Source organism: Trematomus bernacchii, unplaced genomic scaffold (assembly GCF_902827165.1).
Source record: "Trematomus bernacchii unplaced genomic scaffold, fTreBer1.1, whole genome shotgun sequence".
Lineage (NCBI taxonomy): Eukaryota > Metazoa > Chordata > Actinopteri > Perciformes > Nototheniidae > Trematomus > Trematomus bernacchii.
In genome coordinates, this window is record NW_022987567.1 from 1,678,948 (window position 1) to 1,699,053 (window position 20,106).

General features: G+C 39.3%; 1 protein-coding gene across 1 annotated transcript; it reads left to right on the forward strand.

Annotated features, from left to right (window-relative positions):
* Positions 1-8,807: 8,807 nt before the first annotated feature.
* Positions 8,808-11,483, forward strand: LOC117479002 (general transcription factor II-I repeat domain-containing protein 2B-like). Its single transcript, XM_034126000.1, has 2 exons — positions 8,808-10,803; positions 10,927-11,483. Coding segments are annotated over exons 1-2 (1,869 nt in total). The 5' UTR covers positions 8,808-8,935; the 3' UTR covers positions 10,928-11,483.
* Positions 11,484-20,106: the final 8,623 nt, after the last annotated feature.

A 20,106-nucleotide genomic window follows, 5' to 3' on the forward strand; every position in this document is an offset into this window, starting at 1 on the left:
ACCCAGAAAAGCGGCTGATGATGCTCGTTTTGAACTCAAATCCACCTCTGTTAATCTAATAAAAAGGACAGACAAGGGATGATTAAATCAACTCCTCAGTTATATCACAAACTGAATCAAGGCTGAGGGTCTCTTATTCCCTTTCTTTTAAAACTCAACAGTGTGAATTTAATGAACTTTTTAATTGCGTTGGTGGTCTTTGGGACGTCTCAAAGAAGTGTACAAGCTTCAATAGCTGTTCAATGCCAACATGCTTCTCCTTTTCTTGTACCATCTTTGCTTTCTGGTTCAAATGCTTGGTAAATACCCTTTTATTATGTTTTGTGAAAAAATGAAAAAGGTTTCTAAGAACTAAAGTTACAAGGACATCATATTGTGACACCCAACAGCTTCATAACACAAACTAATTTATAACTGATGTTTCTGACATGAGCTCTGGGGCTATGAGCTTATTACATTTTTAGTTAGTCTTGAGACTATTGTGTCTTTTAGATTGCCAGCTCCATCAGAATAGTTTAATATTAGTATGTTTATGTACATTTTAGCTACTTTGATCTTGATGCGTGACGAAATGGGTTCCTTTACATCCTTTGTGGGCTTTTTTACTTAAATTGCATTCATTTCCACATATAGACCTCAAATGGAGGGGTATATTGTTTTTTAACAGCAGATACTTGCAATATAAAATGTATACCTGGTAATAATATAGATGATTATTTCAGCACACAAGGCCAAAACAATGTTATTTTTCTATGATTAGAACTTGTATTTATTATATGTTTGTCAGGTAACATATCAAATGAAACCCCAGTTTTAACAGTTAAAGGAAGGGTAGGTAAGTTTGAGAAACCGGCTCGAGATCGCTAGAATTTGAAAATACACAACCGGAGAAAATCTGCCACTTCCTTACAGAGCCCCTCCTCCTCCAACACACATGAACGCGCACATGACCAATGAGGGCACGAGATAAGTTTGTGCACAGATGGAAGGCTGACAGGCAGGTAGGCCATCCAGTTATTTTAGCCGGGCCGGCTAAAATGATTGGTCGTGCTTTTTACAGTACTACGGCTTCCACAGATGACATTTTTTTATGGATTTTTTGTCAAAGCACTTAATATATTCATTGCTATCGGGATGTTAAGAGCATTCCATGGAATATAACAAAAAGTGTATCTCGAGCCGGTTTCTCAAACTTACCTACCCTACCTTTAAACCAGAAGTATTATTATCTTTTAACCGTAGTTTTGGAAAAAGTACTACTGGTTTTTTAACCATTTGTCACAGTGAAATGCAGTTCAAATGTAGTTGTATTTGAACATTTTGTAAAATGTACAAAAGACCAATCCTAAAATATGTTTAATCCTCATGAAATCATAGAAGAGTGGGCCAGTTTTTCGGAGGGTTGCATTGTTTAATCCTGAAGGCAAAGCTATGGTTCTGCTTCTTAATTATACAAAATATTTTTTCGTCTAAACCATTAATCAAAATTTGGAGAAACTGAAAAAGGTTTATTCCTTTTTACTCCTTGTGTTATCTTTTCATGGCCTTTATTATGCTGTAAAAAAAATGAAAACACACCAACCATAAAAGAGAAAAGATCTTTCGCCAAAGAGCTTCTGCAAAGTGAATGCAATTGTCAGACAAAATGTGGCGTAGCTCATGTTGAGACCTTTAAATTACCGAGTGTAACCGTCAAAATATAAGGTTCACTGTCATCTAAATTCCATTACTGCCGCATGCCCGAGTTTGTGGAAAATATTGACAAAGAAAATTGGAAATGCAATTGAATGCCAGGACCCAGTTTTGCAGATGTTCTTTTCCACGATGATTTGCAACAGGATCTTCGAGAGAAAGAGAGACGGAGCGAGTGTGTCCCATAAGGATAGCCTTTTCTGTTCTCTTTCCCTTTGTCTCTGTCTTCTATTCCCACACATCTCTCTTCTTCTAACAAACTCCCCTTTGCGCCACAGAGAAGAAGTGGAAGAGAAAAGCACAGAGAGGATGCCACACAGCGACATTTCTATCTGTGTTCTGCTGACTCGGCTGAACTCTCCCTCTGAGAGGCTGATGGGGAGGAATGGCCTTGTGGATGAACCAACCGAGTGCATCCGTAGCTGTCATCATCATCTGACTCCAGGACTGCTGAGTCTGCAGCTTTGGCCCCCTACATGGATGGGAAATGACCTGTCTGTGCGCGCCTGACATGCTCTCTGTCTAAAAACCTCCGAAACCCCTCCCAACGCTACAACGAGCTCAACACTGTCAACACGGGTCAACAAGTTCTTTTTTTAACGTATAGACTGACGGGGTTTCTGCTTTAAACTTGTGACTTCATTTGTCATCGATGTGTGAAAGAAGGGAGGAATACATATATGTCTGTGTTTCTTCACTGGCTATTTATTCTTTTCTGGGGACTTATAATACCCCCTTCATGCTGGATAGAAGTAGATGAGTATTTGTACTAAGGGCCAGAAATCCGTGTTTTTTCAAGATCTTTTAGTTATCTGAATGCTGAGCACCATAAAGCCAAGAACAGATGTATCATAGGCACACCTTAAAAGACAAGACCAAAGAGAAAAGCAACACTCTGCAACACATATTTTACAAATAGTCCTTGCTGGAGGTTTTTACAGCCCAGTTAACTATAAATACTGGTGTGGAAATTGGCCTTCTCCTTGTCAGGCACCCTGCCACACAGTGCAGAGCACGGTTTGCCTTTGGCTTTCTCACTGGCAAAACCTCTAACCAGCTTAGAGATTAAGCCTTTCACCTGGCTATTAGCCTACGCTCCTGAGTCGGCTTAATGAGCCAAAACACATCTGCATACCTGACATTGAAACCCGGATGGCGTTGCAAGAACTTTCACAATTTATAGCTATCAGAGAATGGAATTACCATTTATCTCCAGCTCTATTTATCTTTCAGCAGCTGCTGAGTTTGCGTTAAATCAGCGAATATTACACATATAACACTGTTGTATTTAACAGAGATACATATCTTATTTCAATGTTTTATTTGATTTTAAGCTGACTTACAGAATGCTTAAGATTTGTCCAATACATTCTGCATCATAGAATTAGTGATTCATATTTGGAAGGCGCAGGGGGCAGAATGCATTGCCGATATGAGTCAGATTTCCATTGTCAGCTTCTAGCTGTCATCACTCTTGAAAGCGGGGATACAACTGTTGGTTAGCCTGAGAAGAGTCTACTTGCAGTCTGCAGATCTGCATTGCAGTTTCAATCATGTCACTAGACATTGTCAGACATGGCCCAAGTCCAGGTTCTGTAAGCCTGGTTAGTTGCTAGATAAGGTTTGAGACTCAAAAAAGTCTCCTAGAATCATGGGAATCCAAACTAGCCCCGTTGAAATTACAGTTATATAAGGCTTAATTGTTTTGCCAATACTTTTTTTAAAGAAAAGTTTGAAGGAAAAGGAAATGGTCCTTTATCATTCTTTACTCTTTTACCAAATGTGGTGTAAGCCTTAACGTAACACTAACAGAGTTCAATCATTAGGAATGTCACAACTTTGATTCCAAATTGAAAATCCATTGAGGGGAGTCTTCAATGTCGACTGCAAAACAAAAGCAGGATCATATTCTCCCAAAAAAATGTGTTTTTCTCCTCCCCGCCAAAGACAACAAAGTAAAATCTGAGGTTTAATCAAATCATCTATATATCTAGAAATCCCTTTTAATAATGCCTGAGTTGCTGAATTGGGAATTTGTTTTGCATATTTTGGGAATATCGTAAATCGTGGCTGGTTGCAAATCAGTAGTGTTGTCCAGCAGAGGACATCAAAGATCTGCCATTACGCAAATGACTGTCATTAGTTGTAATGAGGATACACATGGGATCAGTTTGTGAGTCCAAGCCAAAACAACAAACAATCATCTGTCCAATCGAAGCTTAGGGGCGGGACGATGGTTGGACAATCCCTCTAAGTGTCTCTTTGTATAGCTTACTGCTGCACAATGCACACAGTCAATCAGAAACGTAACTAAATGTACAATCAATACAGTGTCCCTCAGGCTGGCTAGCTCACACTTAACTGACCTTATGTGAAAAGGCTGTCAAACCATGCTCCTGTCCCTCAACTCGGATTGGACAGTCAATCGTTTCTTTCAATTGGAAACAGTGATAACCAACATAAAATGGAAATAAACAAAAGGTGTGTTTGTTTTTATTTGGGCATTCTTTATCTTCCATAGAAGACAGCAAGTTATCTGATAACACTTGCATGTGTTATATAACATTAAATATATTTAATTTGAATTTGCATGACACTCCATGATCATACTACTAACTATAACTAAGTAGTTTGTTGCCTTTGTTCCACTTGCACTACTTGCACAAATTAATCCAATACCATAATATCATACCACTTGATACCACTTGACTTCTGACCTCAGTAGACACTTTCTTTTCAAAATGTATTTTCTAAATCACAAAAGCAATCACTGCTTATGCTTCAGGGTGGGGTTACCTTGTGATTGGCATGTCGCTACCCTGTGATCCTGGGACTGGGTGCTTTTAGTGTTTTAGTGTTTTAAAATTGTAACATTATTGTCACCACATATCTATTTTGGCGTTCAGTTGTACTTTGTTCCAGCCTTTTATCTCCTTTCTGTTTCCAAAAAAACAAGATGGCAATGGGCAAAAGCCAAGATGGCGAAAAGCTGAACTTAACCGTTTAACACTGTAGTCCATATACTAATGGTTGAGGCCATGGTGACTACATCTACTCCTTTATATAGTCTCCGGTTTCTCAATGATATCCACATGACAGAAACTTTTTCCCACAATTATTGTGTGACCGCAACTTTGAAAATGTTTTTGTACCAATTCATTACCCAAAAGGCTGCCAAATGTTGATTTCTGCCGACGCAGCACCAAATGATAAGGAGGGATTAGATAATGTCATGCACAAACAAGTGTGTTTCATCTTTTCTGACTAAGGTACATGTTAGTCGTGCAAGTTTCTAGCACTTCCGGCTCTGAATTACAGGCTGTGAGCAAAACTTTCAAACTTATCGTTGAGATATTTAGCACACTGTCTGTTCGGAAAAACTCCTCGCTCCATTGCTGCAAATCTCGAGGGTTACACCCAATTGAACTCATTGTTTCCCCCTCTGTAGTCATTCATCTTTCATAGCCATATTCAAGGATCATGCTCTTGCTTTTGAATGCTTTGTCTTGTTTACTACATTTGATTTGAAAAGCTTGCTGCAGGCAGCTTTGTTACTAGCTGACATCGCTTGTGTGCTGCGGTGCTTTCATTTGCTCTTTGAAAAACGAGTTTCCAGGACTTGAGGGTTGGTTGCTGAATGGCAACTTTTTTAAATTAAGGAAGCTAAAAATCCTCGGAGTCTTTGTCATCACATTACAATAAGTTTTTGCTTCTTGTCTCCCAAGTTTGACACTCAGAAGCCGACAGAAGCAAAATGTCTGTTACTCAAAAAAATCTCCACTGCAAGGGCTTTGCATTTGATATCAATCTGAATACGACACGTTCAACTCAGTCCGACACTTGCGGTATTATCTGCTTATTTAAATACTTTATTTCCTTTTTCTGCTTGCACAGGTATCCCCAGACTTCTGCTTTTGATCCATGGAGCTTTCATAAACCCAGTTGGACTGAGCCTGTCGAAGCCTTCCATCTGCTGTGGGCCGCCGAGCTGGCATCGACCTGACATCCGTGGCAAAGCAGGAGGAAGAGGAGGTGGCTGCTTTCTCACCTTCATAAGTGTGTGTGTGTGTGTGTGTGCATGTGTGTTTGTGTGTGTATTGCAGAGAGAAGACATGCATATATAGTGATATCTATGAATGCGTCTTCTGTGCCAGCTCTCAAATGTGTGTCTGGGTGATGATATAACAGCTTATTTTGCAGAAAAATGAAAAGCGTTGGACTAAAAGCAGACTTTTTAAACCACAGATAAAAATCTAAAGCTCATGGCCTTTCAACTGGTCTGAAAGACTTTGAGAAGTAAAATTCCGTGAAGTCTTGCATATACATCGTGCACATATGTATTGACAGCAGGAAAATATAAATCTATGATTTGTGAAACCTTTGATTGCGGTTTGAGTGCCCTATCCATATTTATGGGTAGCTGTCAGCACTCCCTGCCTTCAGTACTTTCTGCAGAACTGTAAATCAAATCCTGTCATGTTGGCGCTCTTTGACAGAAAGCTAAGTAAGTGAAAGGCTCTACATTTCATTGAACTGTGCTTCAATGATTGCAGAGAATTATGAATATGAATGCATAGTCAGCGGCTGGCTCTATTAAAGCCACACCAAGTATATCTTTGTCAGGATAATAAAGCTCCACAATGAACTTTTTTTTCCCTCGATGTCAATTTAAGGTTAGTAGTTTATTATCCATAAGAAAATAGGTTTCCACCCAGAACATGTTTTTGAAGAAATCTTTTTTTTTTTCAACTTCTCACACAGTTTTTAATTATGAGCTTCTAAAAAACTCTAAAGAATCTTTATGGTGGTACATTTCCAATTGCAGTACATTTTTAACAAATTGCACTAGTATTTTTCTATTACACTTAAATAAATTGCCTTCTCCAGTTCCACTCTTGTTTTATGGACATGCAAAAGCAATATCTAAAACCCAATAAATACACATCTCTAAAAAATAAACATTGCTTTTTTTTAAAGGAGGATAAAAAGAAAATTAATATACAACATCAATATGAAACTTATTTCTAATTGAATGGACAAATATAGCTTTAAATCATATTTATACACCGAAACAGTGGGTACATATACATATTATATCACACCCACTCACTACTTGAGTTTTCATTTACAAGATTGTTTTAATCGGTATAATTATAAATAATTATGCCAATGTGTTTTACTGGGTGTAACTGATGACTGTATTTTAATTGAAAGTCTAAGAATCTTGGTGGCCTGATAACTGCAATCAATAAACAATGCAATGATCTGTCAGCACTATTATGGAGAAATAAATGCTGGTAAGATTTGTACAACACTTGAGGGGAAGAAGAAGCCAGGAAAGGACATACTAACTAGATGTTGGTGCTACATGCAATACTTTATACTATTGTTAGTATTGTGATATAAGACATTGCCTTGGCAGAATTTGGCGGAGATCCTATGAAAACTCCACCACAATGCAAAGAGTGAAATTGCTGTCATGACTTCCTGGTAGGAAACCATCTCATAAGGTTTGTTTAAAAAAAAGAATCACATTACCAATACTTATCCTAGTCTAACTTATTTGATGGACAGGTTTGGCATCACTAATTAAATTGGATAACAAACACAGACGGTCTCTCTTTTTTATTTAAATAAGATATTCTACTACTTAACCAAATTAGCATTTCATATCAAAATTGCATTTTAATAATGTGAGTTAATGAGCTCTTGAATGCCATTCATAATCAAAATCATGTTATGAGAACATCAATACCATTTAAATATTTGATTTACCTTTCACCTCACACTATTTGTATTTATTAAAGTTGTAACGGCGCTGTAGAATGATAATAATCTATTTAAAATATCACTGCACTGAGTCACTGTTTTTTCTCTGTAAATGGCAACACATCTTTGAATTCCAAATATAGAGCACAATTCATAAACTGAAAGAAAACAGGAATCTGTAACTGAGTAACAAAGCAATTATGAGTTTCCCATACCCACAAAAATGACCAAAGATTTTCTGTCATCACTAAGTTTTATTCCTCTTTCTTACTATAGATCGATTTACAATTAAGATAAATTATTCAGAGCTTTGCTTGAAGCAATAATTGAAGAGCTGGAAATGAGCTGGAAATGATATTGATCTCAGACTTCCACATGAATCCTTATCAATCCCTTCAATTACTCAGCAAATCCTTTCATAGCTGAAAAAAGACTTGCGTCATCATGTGCAAAATATCATTTGGGCTGAGAAGACAGGTGTTATGCAAATTCAAATGTAGAATGAGGTCAAATGAATAAAACATAGCTATCCAATTGTTGTTTTATTTCGGAAAATACACAAAAGGAGTTGTTTTTGCATGCGCTGTTCATTTTTCTTAGAGTTGAACATAGTCCATAGCTGGTGTTCTTTTAGACCAATGAAAGTTCCACATTTAGGTGTTAATATAACTACCCTTTTTTATTTGTGTCTACAATTCTCTGCAAAAATACCAATGCTTCATTGGCATAGTATAACACATGATTTTGGAAAAAAACGGTTTTATGGTGATATCTATATCAAAGTGGTTCCAGGGCCGGTTGGGGCCGATGCCCGGTTGTGATCCAGCTTTATCTGTTTGCACTGCAGTGGTGCTGGCTCTAGGCAGGAGCGTGTCAAGACCCTCTGGGGGCCCCACGCAGAAGAGACCTGCCCCCCCAACATATCCACCACCAATATCATCAATAACTGGAGTGCATTGGGAGCCAACAAATGCTGCTCTGCAACCGAGAACAGTAAGAGGGAAGCGTCACGAGGCTGGGGCGTGATTGACCTGAGCAATACAGTTCATGGTGAGCACGGTGAAGAGAAGACATTTAGTTAATAAACTGGTTCGCCATTGGCTCAACATTTCAAACCAATTGCGAACCAAACTAGCATCAGCAAGGAATTAGATAGAAACTAATTTCAGTGAAAAAGGGGTATTCCCCTGTGGTTTCATGCAAAATGTCTGGACACAAAATGATATTTGTAATCCTTCTCTTAACTTTCCTACACCAAATGTTCTAGATCAGACGTGTCAAACTCAAGGCCCGCGGGCCAAATGTGGCCCGCCACGTCATTTTATGTGGCCCGCGAGAGCTTAAAAGGTCTGATTGTCTCAAAATAAATAAGTCAAATGCGTGCAGTGACCAAAAACTACATTTCCCACAATACATGCCGATTATGTTACCCGCGAAGTGACGGCATCCCGCCACTAGACTGCAGTGTTTCCACATGCGATTTTCCCAACAAGTGGAATTGAGAAATACAAATAATGATCCCAAAATGTCCAGGAAGAGAAAAATTGATGCAGATGGAAGGGTGTTTCAAGAAAGATGGGAAGGCGAATACATGTTTGTGCTTCAAGGAGAAAAACCGGTATGTCTTTTGTGTTATGAGGCGGTGGCGGTTGTCAAAGAGTACAATCTACGTCGTCATTTTGAGACCAAACACGGAGCTAAGTATGCCAAAATTAGCCATCAAGAAAAACAACAAATTGCCCAAGAATTAAAAGGCAAACTGCGATCGCAGCAGAATGTGTTCGCGAAAGCCACAACCAAAAACAACGCGGCAGTGAAAGCTAGCTTTGTTGTGGCTGAAGAAATCGCCCGTGCTTCAAAGTCTTTTTCAGAGGGAGCGTTTTTGAAGCAGTGCATGCTGAAGGTCTGTGAGCAGGTGTGTCCCAACCAGATACAGACTTTTAAAAATGTCAGTTTATCAAGAAACACTATCGCGGACCGAGTTAAGGAACTAGCAGGAAACCTGGCAACACAGCTGGCCGAAGAGACACGCAGCTACATAGCTTTTTCATTAGCTGTTGATGAAAGCACAGACAACACGGACACAGCGCAGCTATCTATTTTTATTAGAGGCGTGAAGTCGGACCTCTCTGTCACTGAGGAGCTGTTGGATGTGGCTGCCATGCATGGGACCACAACGGGACGGGACATTTTTGATGCGGTGGAGAAGTCCGTCAGTAAAAACGCATTGCCCTGGGAAAACTTGGTGGGATTAACTACAGACGGTGCACCTGCAATGTGTGGAAGAAAAGTGGGCTTGGTTGGACTAATGAAGGAGAAAATGCAAGAAAGTAACTGTCACACGCCTCTGATAACGTATCATTGCATTATCCATCAAGAAGCTTTGTGCGGGAAGGTACTGGGGATGGATGATATAGTGACCACGGTCACGAAGACAGTGAACTTCATTCGGGCGCGTGGCCTGAATCATCGTCAGTTCCAGCTGTTCTTGCAGGAGATGGGCTCGGAGCACGGAGACGTGCCGTACCATACAGAAGTAAGGTGGCTGAGTAGGAGCAAAGTCCTCAAACGATTTTTTGAGCTTAGGGAAGACATTGCTCTTTTCATGCAGAGTAAAGGGAAACCCTTGTCTGAACTGTCAGATCCAAACTGGCTGTGTGACTTTGCTATGTTGTGTGACATAACCGAGCATCTCGCCCAACTGAATCAGAAGCTGCAGGGACGCAAACAAGTCATCACGCAGATGTCCGACACGATCACGGCTTTCCAGCGTAAACTTGACCTATGGATGTGCCAAGTGAAACAGGACAATCTTGCCCACTTTCCTGTTTGTCAGAGCATCTCAGCCTCATGTCCCGGTACTTTCTCATGTGCTCAGTTAGCTACCAAACTGAGCCTGTTGATGAATGAGTTTGATCGGCGCTTCTCTGACTTCAGAGCACAGCACTCTGGATTTGCCATCTTTGCTAGTCCTTTCACCACCGACGTGTGCACTGCACCCCAACACCTTCAGATGGAGTTAATAGAGCTTCAAAGCGATAGTGGCCTGAGAGCAAAGTTCCAGGATGCTACAATCCAGGACTTTTACCGTCTACTGCCCCCTGCTTTCATGCCACAGCTTCGACTTCATGCTGCCCGTGTTCTGTCTATGTTTGGGAGCACCTATCTGTGCGAACAGATGTTTTCAATAATGAATCTAAACAAAAACAAGTACAGATCACGCATCACTGACGACAACCTCCACGCTGTTCTACGGATTGCTACAGCACAGGACCTAAAACCAGACATTGACACACTGGCCACGGAAAAACGGTGTCAGACATCTGGTCAGAAAACACATTGGTAAGCATTTGAAAAAACCTAATAAAATATAATAAAATGCAATTCAACCAAGAAGAAGAATAGTTAAACTATGTGCAATGTAATGATTGTGCTTGCATTTTGTTTTGTGTTTGTTATTTTCAGAACATGATCAATGGATGTGTTCAAGGACAGGCAGCATCTCCTCATCAAAAACTAACCTAAAAACTTGACCAATATAGTTGTGGACTGAGACAACCCTTATTTTGTTATTTTGAGTTTATTACATATACTACTTTATATGTGTAGCAATGTATTTAGTGTTTGCAGGTTTTATGTGTTTATGCAGACAAATGTTTACTGTAATCAAACCATCTCTCATTAGTTGGATGTATGCCCCCTGCAAGGCTGTGTGCAGCCATTTGTTTTTGTAAAATGCTACATCTGTCACACATGTTCTTAGCAGCTCACAATTGTTGGTTTTACAGTTATTTGTTATTTCAAGTTTTGAACAAAGTTAATGTCATAACTTGTGTTTGATGTTATTTTTCTTTATTCACTTGGATAGTTTGATCGTTGATTGATGGAGTAATGTGGGTTTCATAACCTGACAAATTAAAAGGATTTATGTTATAATAACAGAGCAACAAGCAAACATATTTTTGACATCTATGCAAATATATATGTAATATTTGTAACTTGAATAAGTAATACATTCAGAGTTATTTAACATTAAGGAGTAGTTACATTTATTTTACATTGCATTTAGTTACATTGCATTTAGTTACATTTATAAGTTACATCTGGCCCTTTGAGGGCAACGATTATGCTGATGTGGCCCTCGGTGAAAATGAGTTTGACACCCCTGTTCTAGATGATTTGCTATCCATCTGAATTTGTTTACTGTGGCTATTGTTGATATATCATTCATAGCCTGATTTAGATGAAAACAAATCAGATTTTTTGAGTGATACAAAGACAACATTTCCTCTAACACACTTTTGATTCTAGTACGTCTAAGGAAAGGAAAGAAGAATTTGAACTAGGATCACGGTTTCTCTCTCTCTGGCACCGGCAGGAAATGCACTAAAAAGCATGACTGAAAAAAAGGTTCAAGTGACAGTTTACCTAAAAAAGGCAAAATATAAACAGGAAGCTGTCGAAAATGAAACATAACTTTAACATAAAACAACACATTAATTAGCTACATATTATTCAATTATAACTTTAAAGTAGATTATAGGGGGTGTTCATGAAGTTTGAGAATGTAAACAGGTATCAAAGGCTAATATTGGTGCAAGTGATGATGTGTTTTTGTAGCCTGATCCAGAAATCCAATGTGATTTTTCCATTGGATTTTGGCACATCGCAGACAATTGAATCTGTGGCAAACACACGTTCATGATTCTTATTCTGATTTTGATAAGCAAGATAATCCCAACATGTTAATATCACTTGTATCATAGTTCAAGCATAAATGCCAGAATAAATGGCTAAAGTAACACTATAAAGGAACTACTTGACGGTTGCAGGATTTAACGTGAACATGGAATGGCTAAAGGAAGACTCAGGTTTGGCACAATGATATTTAGTGGTACAATTAAGTGGCAACATTTTATGTCTGCCACAAACCTATTCCATACAAAGCTCTATTGTTTGCAGGCTGAGAAAAAGTGTTTCCACCAGAGACAAAAGGAAAGACTTTTGATTCACTAAGCATACTCTTTAAAAGTTTTCTTTTCCTATTTCATTTTCCACATATTTATTCTCAAAGCGCTCTTCTCAGAACCCCAATTCAATCTTTTACAAAAGTAGCTTTGATGAAAATTCTATTTGCACAGGATACAAAGAACAGAGCCATTGCCTCAGGTTGCTACAGCAAAAGAGATAAAGGCTTTTGTCATTGTTTGTGTTGCATTCACACACACTATCTGCCACGGTGCATTTGCAGCTACATCGTCAAAGAAGTAGTACCCTATTGCTCCTGACAAAACATGTACAAGCGAGGGCTGAGCAGCTAAAGGGGGAATACTTGGGAGGCGTCACCTCAGATGTATGGCAAAAATAAAAATGATGACAGCCTAGCCTGGGAGAACCTGGCGTAGAAGAAGAGCCAGCCCTCATCAGTTTCTATTACTGCAGTTTGCTTTGCTGCGTGTTGTCACCGGTGTTTGGATCCAAGCTGCAGGGTAATTAATGGCTCGGGTTAGACAGGAGCAGACGGAAGGCCAGCCAGATGAATAAAAGGTGAGGGATTGGCTCTCTGACGCTGCGAGATCGAACTGGCTTAAACGGTTATCAGCCCACAGATATTGATATATTTCGCCTGGGCACAACTGACGTGAGATGCTTCACTGAGAGCTGCACTGGAGGGGAGGCACACAGCGAGTGTACGTCACTGGGGCTTCACGGACCACGAAACTAAAGATTTCAGAAGATTAACATATCTATATAGGCTCTGAAACAACAGACATATTTTTTTACTGCAATGAATAAATAAAGGTGTGAATGAGTCAGAATGTGCTCTAAGTTTTCCCTTCGGTTTTAAAACAAACTGAGTGACTTTCTCTTCACACATAAGTATGAACAAAATCACATTTTGTTGTCTCTATTTGCTGAGCAGAAATGCTTACTTCTGACCTCAATTTGTTCACTCTGAGATTATTTAGTTTTTTCAGGAATGTTCGGCTGTTTTTAGTAACAATACATTGTTGTGAATGATGGGATGCCAGTGAGAGTATAGTGCTTGAGGACAGAATGCTGTGGACACACGGTTGGTTATGATTAATGACAATCATACAAAAGTAGTGACTCATCTGAAACTGGTAGCTATCCCGGACTGAGCAGCCTATCAGGGAGCAGACATTTTGTATCTGACTTTGTTCAAGGTAGTTGTTTATGTATACTCATCACTTTATTTGTGTTTTTGAATTAATTTGTTCACTTAAGGATTGGTTACCACCTGCTTTAACCCTTGTATGGTGTTCAGGTCTGTGGGACCCATTTTTATTATTTATCTAAAGAAAAATGATATGAAACATTATTTTTTCAAACCCACACTCAATGGCCTTGGCTTATTTTCTGTGAAGAACATATATCAGAACACATTTTCAATGACCACCCACCGTACACCCCCCCTACACATTTATATTACATACAGGATGTTCGGGTCACTGGACCTGGGGGCTAACTAAAGTGTGGAAATTATAGGTCCTGTGTGTGTGTGTGTGTGTGTGTGTGTGTGTGTGTGTGTGTGTGTGTGTGTGTGTGTGTGTGTGTGTGTGTGTGTGTGTGTGTGTGTGTGTGTGTGTGTGTGTGTGTGTGTGTGTGTGTGTGTGTGTGTGTGTGTGTGTGTGTGTGTGTGTGTGTGTAGTGGGTTGTCCGTAGGTGTTGGGATCAGGGGGTCACAGGTTCAAACCCCACTGCAGTCAGCATGTCGTTGTGTCCCTGGGCAAGACACTTCACCCCAAATTGCTCCTGTGGGGATTGTCCACAGTATTGAGTATGTAAGTCGCTTTGGATAAAAGCGTCTAACAAGTAACATGTAATGTAATGTAATGTGTGACTTTTATGTTTCTGCCATTCCCGCACAAGGTTGCAACATTGTTGATACATTCAAGCACCGACACCTGTCTTCTCTCACATTACCGCATTGTTTCTTGCGGGAACCAATTTTTATTTTTTTCACATTCTATCCCAGCTCCAAATTTGGGGCGGGACACAATAAATAAAGCTTCGAGATGGCCACAGAAAAATGACTGTATTAGTACAGAAAAATTAAGACTTATTTTAAATATGAAATAATATGATTAAATTACATCAGCTATATATCATTTAATTGTTAACTTACTAATGTAACATTACTGGGGGCTAAAGTAACAGCTTAATCTTATTTACCTGGCCATGGTCCTCTTTATTTCATCGCCGTCGGTGATCTCCAAAAAATGGTTAAAGTAAAAAAGTATAAGTAAAGTTTCTGGATCCTTTTCATCTGAGTTAGCTTGTAAGCTAATTTGCAGCTAAGGCTACTGGAGCAGCGTAACCGAACAGCGCGTATCACGTGATGTAAATACGAAGCGCTCCGTAGGCTAGACCGTCTCATTTCGTAGGCCGCTCGGTCCAGCCTACCCGGTCTACGTGGGCTGGGTCCTCCGTGGACCGCGTAGGCTGCATACTCCAAAGGGTGCAGCCCCTGAATTGAGACACGGCCCCTATGTTTTTATGAGTAGCAACCATTAGCTACTCGCCATGGTAGACCTGAGGCCTACAAAACACGATTTGGCGTTAGCGAGGTAACTTCGAAGTAGGTTATGTTCAAGATTAGAGATCAACTCAGGTGAAAGCACTGCCTACTGACCAATCAGAGCTCAGTGCACAGAGTTTAAAGCTATTAAGTCAATACTGTATACACTATCTGCAGACATTTTATTTTGCTACTTCCATGTATGCAGTGAGTGATTTTAAGATATGAAAAAAGTTTTACAAATATGTTTTAAAGTCTGCACATGTATTATCAAACTGTTTAACTCTATACAGTATCTTTAGGGATCACAGCACATACAGTTTCAGAAAAGGGTATTAAAATGTAAGGGTTTAAATAAAATAGTCTGCCTCAGGCCAGTCACACTGACACTCTGTATTTCACTTGAATGTACTGACTGGTTGGAAATGAACAATATGATTAATTAATGAATAACAGTTATAAAGTGGACGGACCGTTTCGCTTTCTTTCTCCCTCGGTGCTGGAGTGATGGGAACAGATAAAGATTTGATAGAAAGTGTTTTACCAGGGTTGGGATTTTAATGGAACAAAAATAACTGGTTGGTCTTGACAGATTGGAAATTAAGAAACGTTTTTTCTAGATGTACATTCTGCACAAAACATTTTTCTCACTATGAATACTGTTGTTTCTTCTTTCAACATGTGGGAGGGAGTCTAGCAGGGGTATGATGGTGGGAGGCCGCAGTGGAGATGGAGAGGGAAGCAGCAGATGGTGAAGATTTCTCAGGGTTTATTTCAGGGAGAGTTCAGTCTTTACGGCTCATATACTGACTTAATTATGAGACAGGGGGAGAGTGAACCCCTGGAAGAGGGATTTAAAGAGGCATGGAAATCTTCATTAGGCCCACAAGGAGAAAGCAGCACTGAAGGAAATGAGTATAGACAGAATATAGGATTGGAGTATGAGAATAGGAAAAGCAGTTCATTTAAGTTCTTTATTTCATGAGCAGAACAATTACAAAGAAGCAGTGGTTGGCAGTGAACATCTTAGTTCTCAGGCTCCCTTCAAACATGCTCAATTAAATCTGTATAGAAAAAAGAAAAATCTAAAAGAAAAACCGAGAAAAGAATACTTAAAATAGTTCTGTGTACATACGACAGATATCAAATAAAGTATTAAACAAATATTGGATTTTTTGTATACAGTATTTGCAGAATGAATAGAGTTGATGTAAACAGAAAACTATTTTTGCATTTTTTAGCAAGTGTATATGTACACAACCACTATTTGCCAAAAAAAAAACATCAAGAAAGAGTCTGCATACAAATACCATCTCAAACCACATGGCTAGAAACCAATCCATATTTTTGAGTTTGAATATTTAACATTTCCTTGCTCTTTCATTTCAACATTTTGGAGGAATGCTTTCTGAAGCCGCTGTAACATTTCCCAGATTATAGGTATGCAGTCACGCATTTGGATTTTGTTGATGCTTGTGGCTTGTTCTGCAAAACGATTAAGTGTAGAGGCATTTGCAATTGAAAATATAACAGGAAACCAACTTAAGCTAAATTGGCACCTGAAGTAAAGGTCTATAAAAATCGAAATTCCCTAGTAAACATTTTATTTGATACCCTCTGCTGTGCAATGGATGTTGGATCTAACTTCAAAAGTCCACAAGCATATAGAACGTTGAATAAGCACGAGGCAACTAGGAGGAAGTTCAGTAACAACAGTTAAAAAATGATCAGTAAACCATCCTTGATGTACAGATTAAATGGTATACACATTACATCTGTTAGAGTAGCGAAAAATAGCAAGGCAATCATTTCTCTCATGTTGCAGCAGGAACATCAGGCAGTATGCAGTAATCCTCCTTTGAACTTATAGATATATTTCCTTTGCTTTGAATTCCTGCAATTCAATATATTTATTAGAAAGGAATTGAAGAAAATACCAGTCGGGGACAGTGTCAGATGCTGCCAAAACTTTGCGCTCCCTTGAACCATCTCAAATGCAGTTCTCGCCTCAGATGGGGAATTTAGTTTATCGCCCCTCCTGTTCTACTCATGATAACAGCTCATGCTTTATTTTCTCATCAAGAGAAGATACTGTTTGTTCATAGGGAAGGAAGGTAAGGGGCAGCCAGATGCTTCCAAGCCAGCATCTGCAATTTGATAAAAGCTCTGTGCCTTTTTTATATTGGGCAGTAAATACAGTCTATTTGCAGCTTCTTGGTTTGGCAACGTAGCATAAAAGACCTAACAGAGCTTGAACTGGAAAGGTTGACATATGTGACCCGCTCTATCGAAATCAGTCGGAAGTCGCAGCGGCTCATTTCAAAATAAACGTGGATTTGCGTATAAAACTAGTTTTCCAGGGTTCGGGTGTTTTTTTAAATTTTAAATAAACAAAGTCTTGGCTTTCAGAATATGAAACTTTTATTTCCAAAATCACACGATAAATACATTTTTGAAGCTTGTAAAGGGAAGATGACAGGCACCTCTCACTCGCAATCTGCTCTTCCGTAGCGCCGCCCCCCCTCCCTCCAGCTGAAATTATGAATGTAAGGCGTATAGTAATCATAGATAACACGGCAGGGTCCGTTACAGTTTGTTTTCATCTGATTTCAAATAAACAAAGTATTGGCTTTCAGAATATTAAACTTGTTTCGGCAAATTTAGATGATAAATACAACGTTGAAGCTTGTAATGGCATAATTACAAGCGGACAACGGAGTAATTTAACGTCACAGCAGGCATAAAAACAGCCGGCGTTTCTCGTGAGTGTTTTCCCCGGGAAACAAACACAATACACAGAAACGCAAAAATACACAAACACACACACACACATACATACACACACACACTCGCGAGCTTCCCCCAGACCAGTAATCCAAACAAAAATATTTTCCCTCCGTACTATTTTGATCATTTGCTCCGCTAATAACCAATCAGATCGATGGATTCCAGAGAAGAGGAAACTTTGAAGGCCTTTTTCTCAAAATGATGACTCGGTGATAGTCATTATAAAATGTGACATATTTTGCTTAATATTTGGAGTACAACAACAATCCTGATATCATTAGAAAGCTAGGAATCTCCTCTTTCCAACGGTGTACAGTATACAACTCAAAATGTGTCTTCGGGTCAATGCGACTGATTTCGATAGAGCAGGTCACATAGTACTAGTCCAATGGGTCTGATCAACTTGCTGTGTCTGGCTTGGCTCTCGCGTGGTCTTACTTATCTGAAAGAACGGTTTGTTTCCAATAATAAAAATACATACAAAAAATCGGCTGCAAACTACGTAATACCCCAGGGCTCTGCTCTTGGCCCTCTGCCTTTCTCTTTTTATAATTCACATATTGGCCAAATTATACAGCCATTACATTCATTTCTATTGCTATGTTATGATACTCAGCTGAAGGAACCTGTAGGCTGCATTCACACCGAATAAGGCTGGATTGTGCTGTTGTGTGAGTGTCACCTAAGCGGTTGATTTTCACCAAGTGACTGCACAACTCCTAATGTCTTTGTAGTCCGTCATAGAAGATTTGTTCAGCTCTATTGTTGGTTTCGTGATTATTCATTTTGATGTGGGGTTTTGTTTCCCCGAAAGGGTATAACACACTTTCAATTGAATAGGAGGACTAGGTTTTCGCCTGATTTGGTACAAATAGAGCCTAAAAGTGAATGACCATTCGTCCAAGGCTGCTGATATACTTTAAGTTGAATCCCTCCAACCCTCATTTATTTTTCCCACAACCACCTTGTTCTCTCTATCCAGTTTCTCCTCATTGTCCTACCTTTTTTCTCCTGGGACTTACTGTCCAGGGCTGTCGGTGCCTCATTCCAGATGTCTTGAATCTGGACCTTTTGTCCTCCAGGAGACTCAGCCTCTGCTCTCGTCTGTCTCTCAGTCCCCTGTGTGCATCTTGTCCTTGTTTATCTCTCCCACTCTGGGTTTGCTTCTTTTCTCCTATCTCTGAATGGTGAACTTTTATTTTTGGCTCTTGTGGGATAGTTTGTCTGTCCTCTCCAGGACTCTATGGCTGAAGTCCTATATGTTATGTAACATCTGAAGGTTCCTCAATTGTACTCCTGGACTCATATACTTTTAAATAATCTATTGTGTTGTCTTGTCAATACTATCATTTTAAAATGTTTCACTCTTAGATGATGGAACTCTCTTCTGTTGTGCCTAAGTTTTCCTCTCTTTTTTAGAGGGTTACTGGGTCAGATTTTTTTAACCAATAAGAGTCAAATACATTATTGGTGATACTAGCCTGTGTAATTAAAACTAAATGTACTCAACACTTACGACTCCTAAAATATGCAGCGCTTCCTGAGTTTGAGACATGACTTGAGACAATTGAGAGTAGACGTATGCAATTTATTTAATTGAAGATGAGTGCAATAACTTGAAACTACTGACAGTTTAATTCAATAACTTGTCTCATGCTCAGAGATAAAAAAGTAAATATTTTATCATACCAAAAAAAAGAAAATCAAAAAATCAACCACAAAAACCTAAATTGTATTGAGTCTTCAGTCCTTGAAAATAAAATAATAAACACCTCATTGTGAAGGTTGTTATTGCTATCAGAATTAGAATTATGCAAGGCTGGTAGAAGTGCCACAGGGCTTTTGGTTGCACAAACACTTCAAAGGTTCAAGGAAGCTTGGGTCAAGGGTCCATGGAGGAGGATAATCCAAATATCGATGCAAAAAAACAACAGACTGGAAGGTGTTGAAGAAAAGGCAAGCCAGCATGCATATCCTGAGTAGTGGCTGTGCAAATTGGCAAGTTGTTTGGGTGCTGCTTGTCCTGAGTCTGCAGTATTTTAGCTCTCTACACATAGCTTCTCAGTTTTCCTAAGGAGAAATCAAGATGCTAAACCTTGCTTTAGTGCTACTTTGGACAATTTGCCAAGAATCAAATGCCAAGATCAAATGTCATTGGTCAGGCAGGGTTTCACAACAGGACCTAAATGCTTATAGGATGGGCCTAGAAACTGGTTTTGCTCCAGAACTTGTACGGAGTTGACTCAACTAAGCCATGCTTGCCCCGTAGCTTGTCCATTTGTCCTCCAGTGCCAGAATAACTATCGATAAATCCT

Bases quoted from the DNA above. Each gene is read 5' to 3' on its own strand.
- LOC117479002 (XM_034126000.1), top strand. From the start codon at position 8,936: ATGCGATTTTCCCAACAAGTGGAATTGAGAAATACAAATAATGATCCC.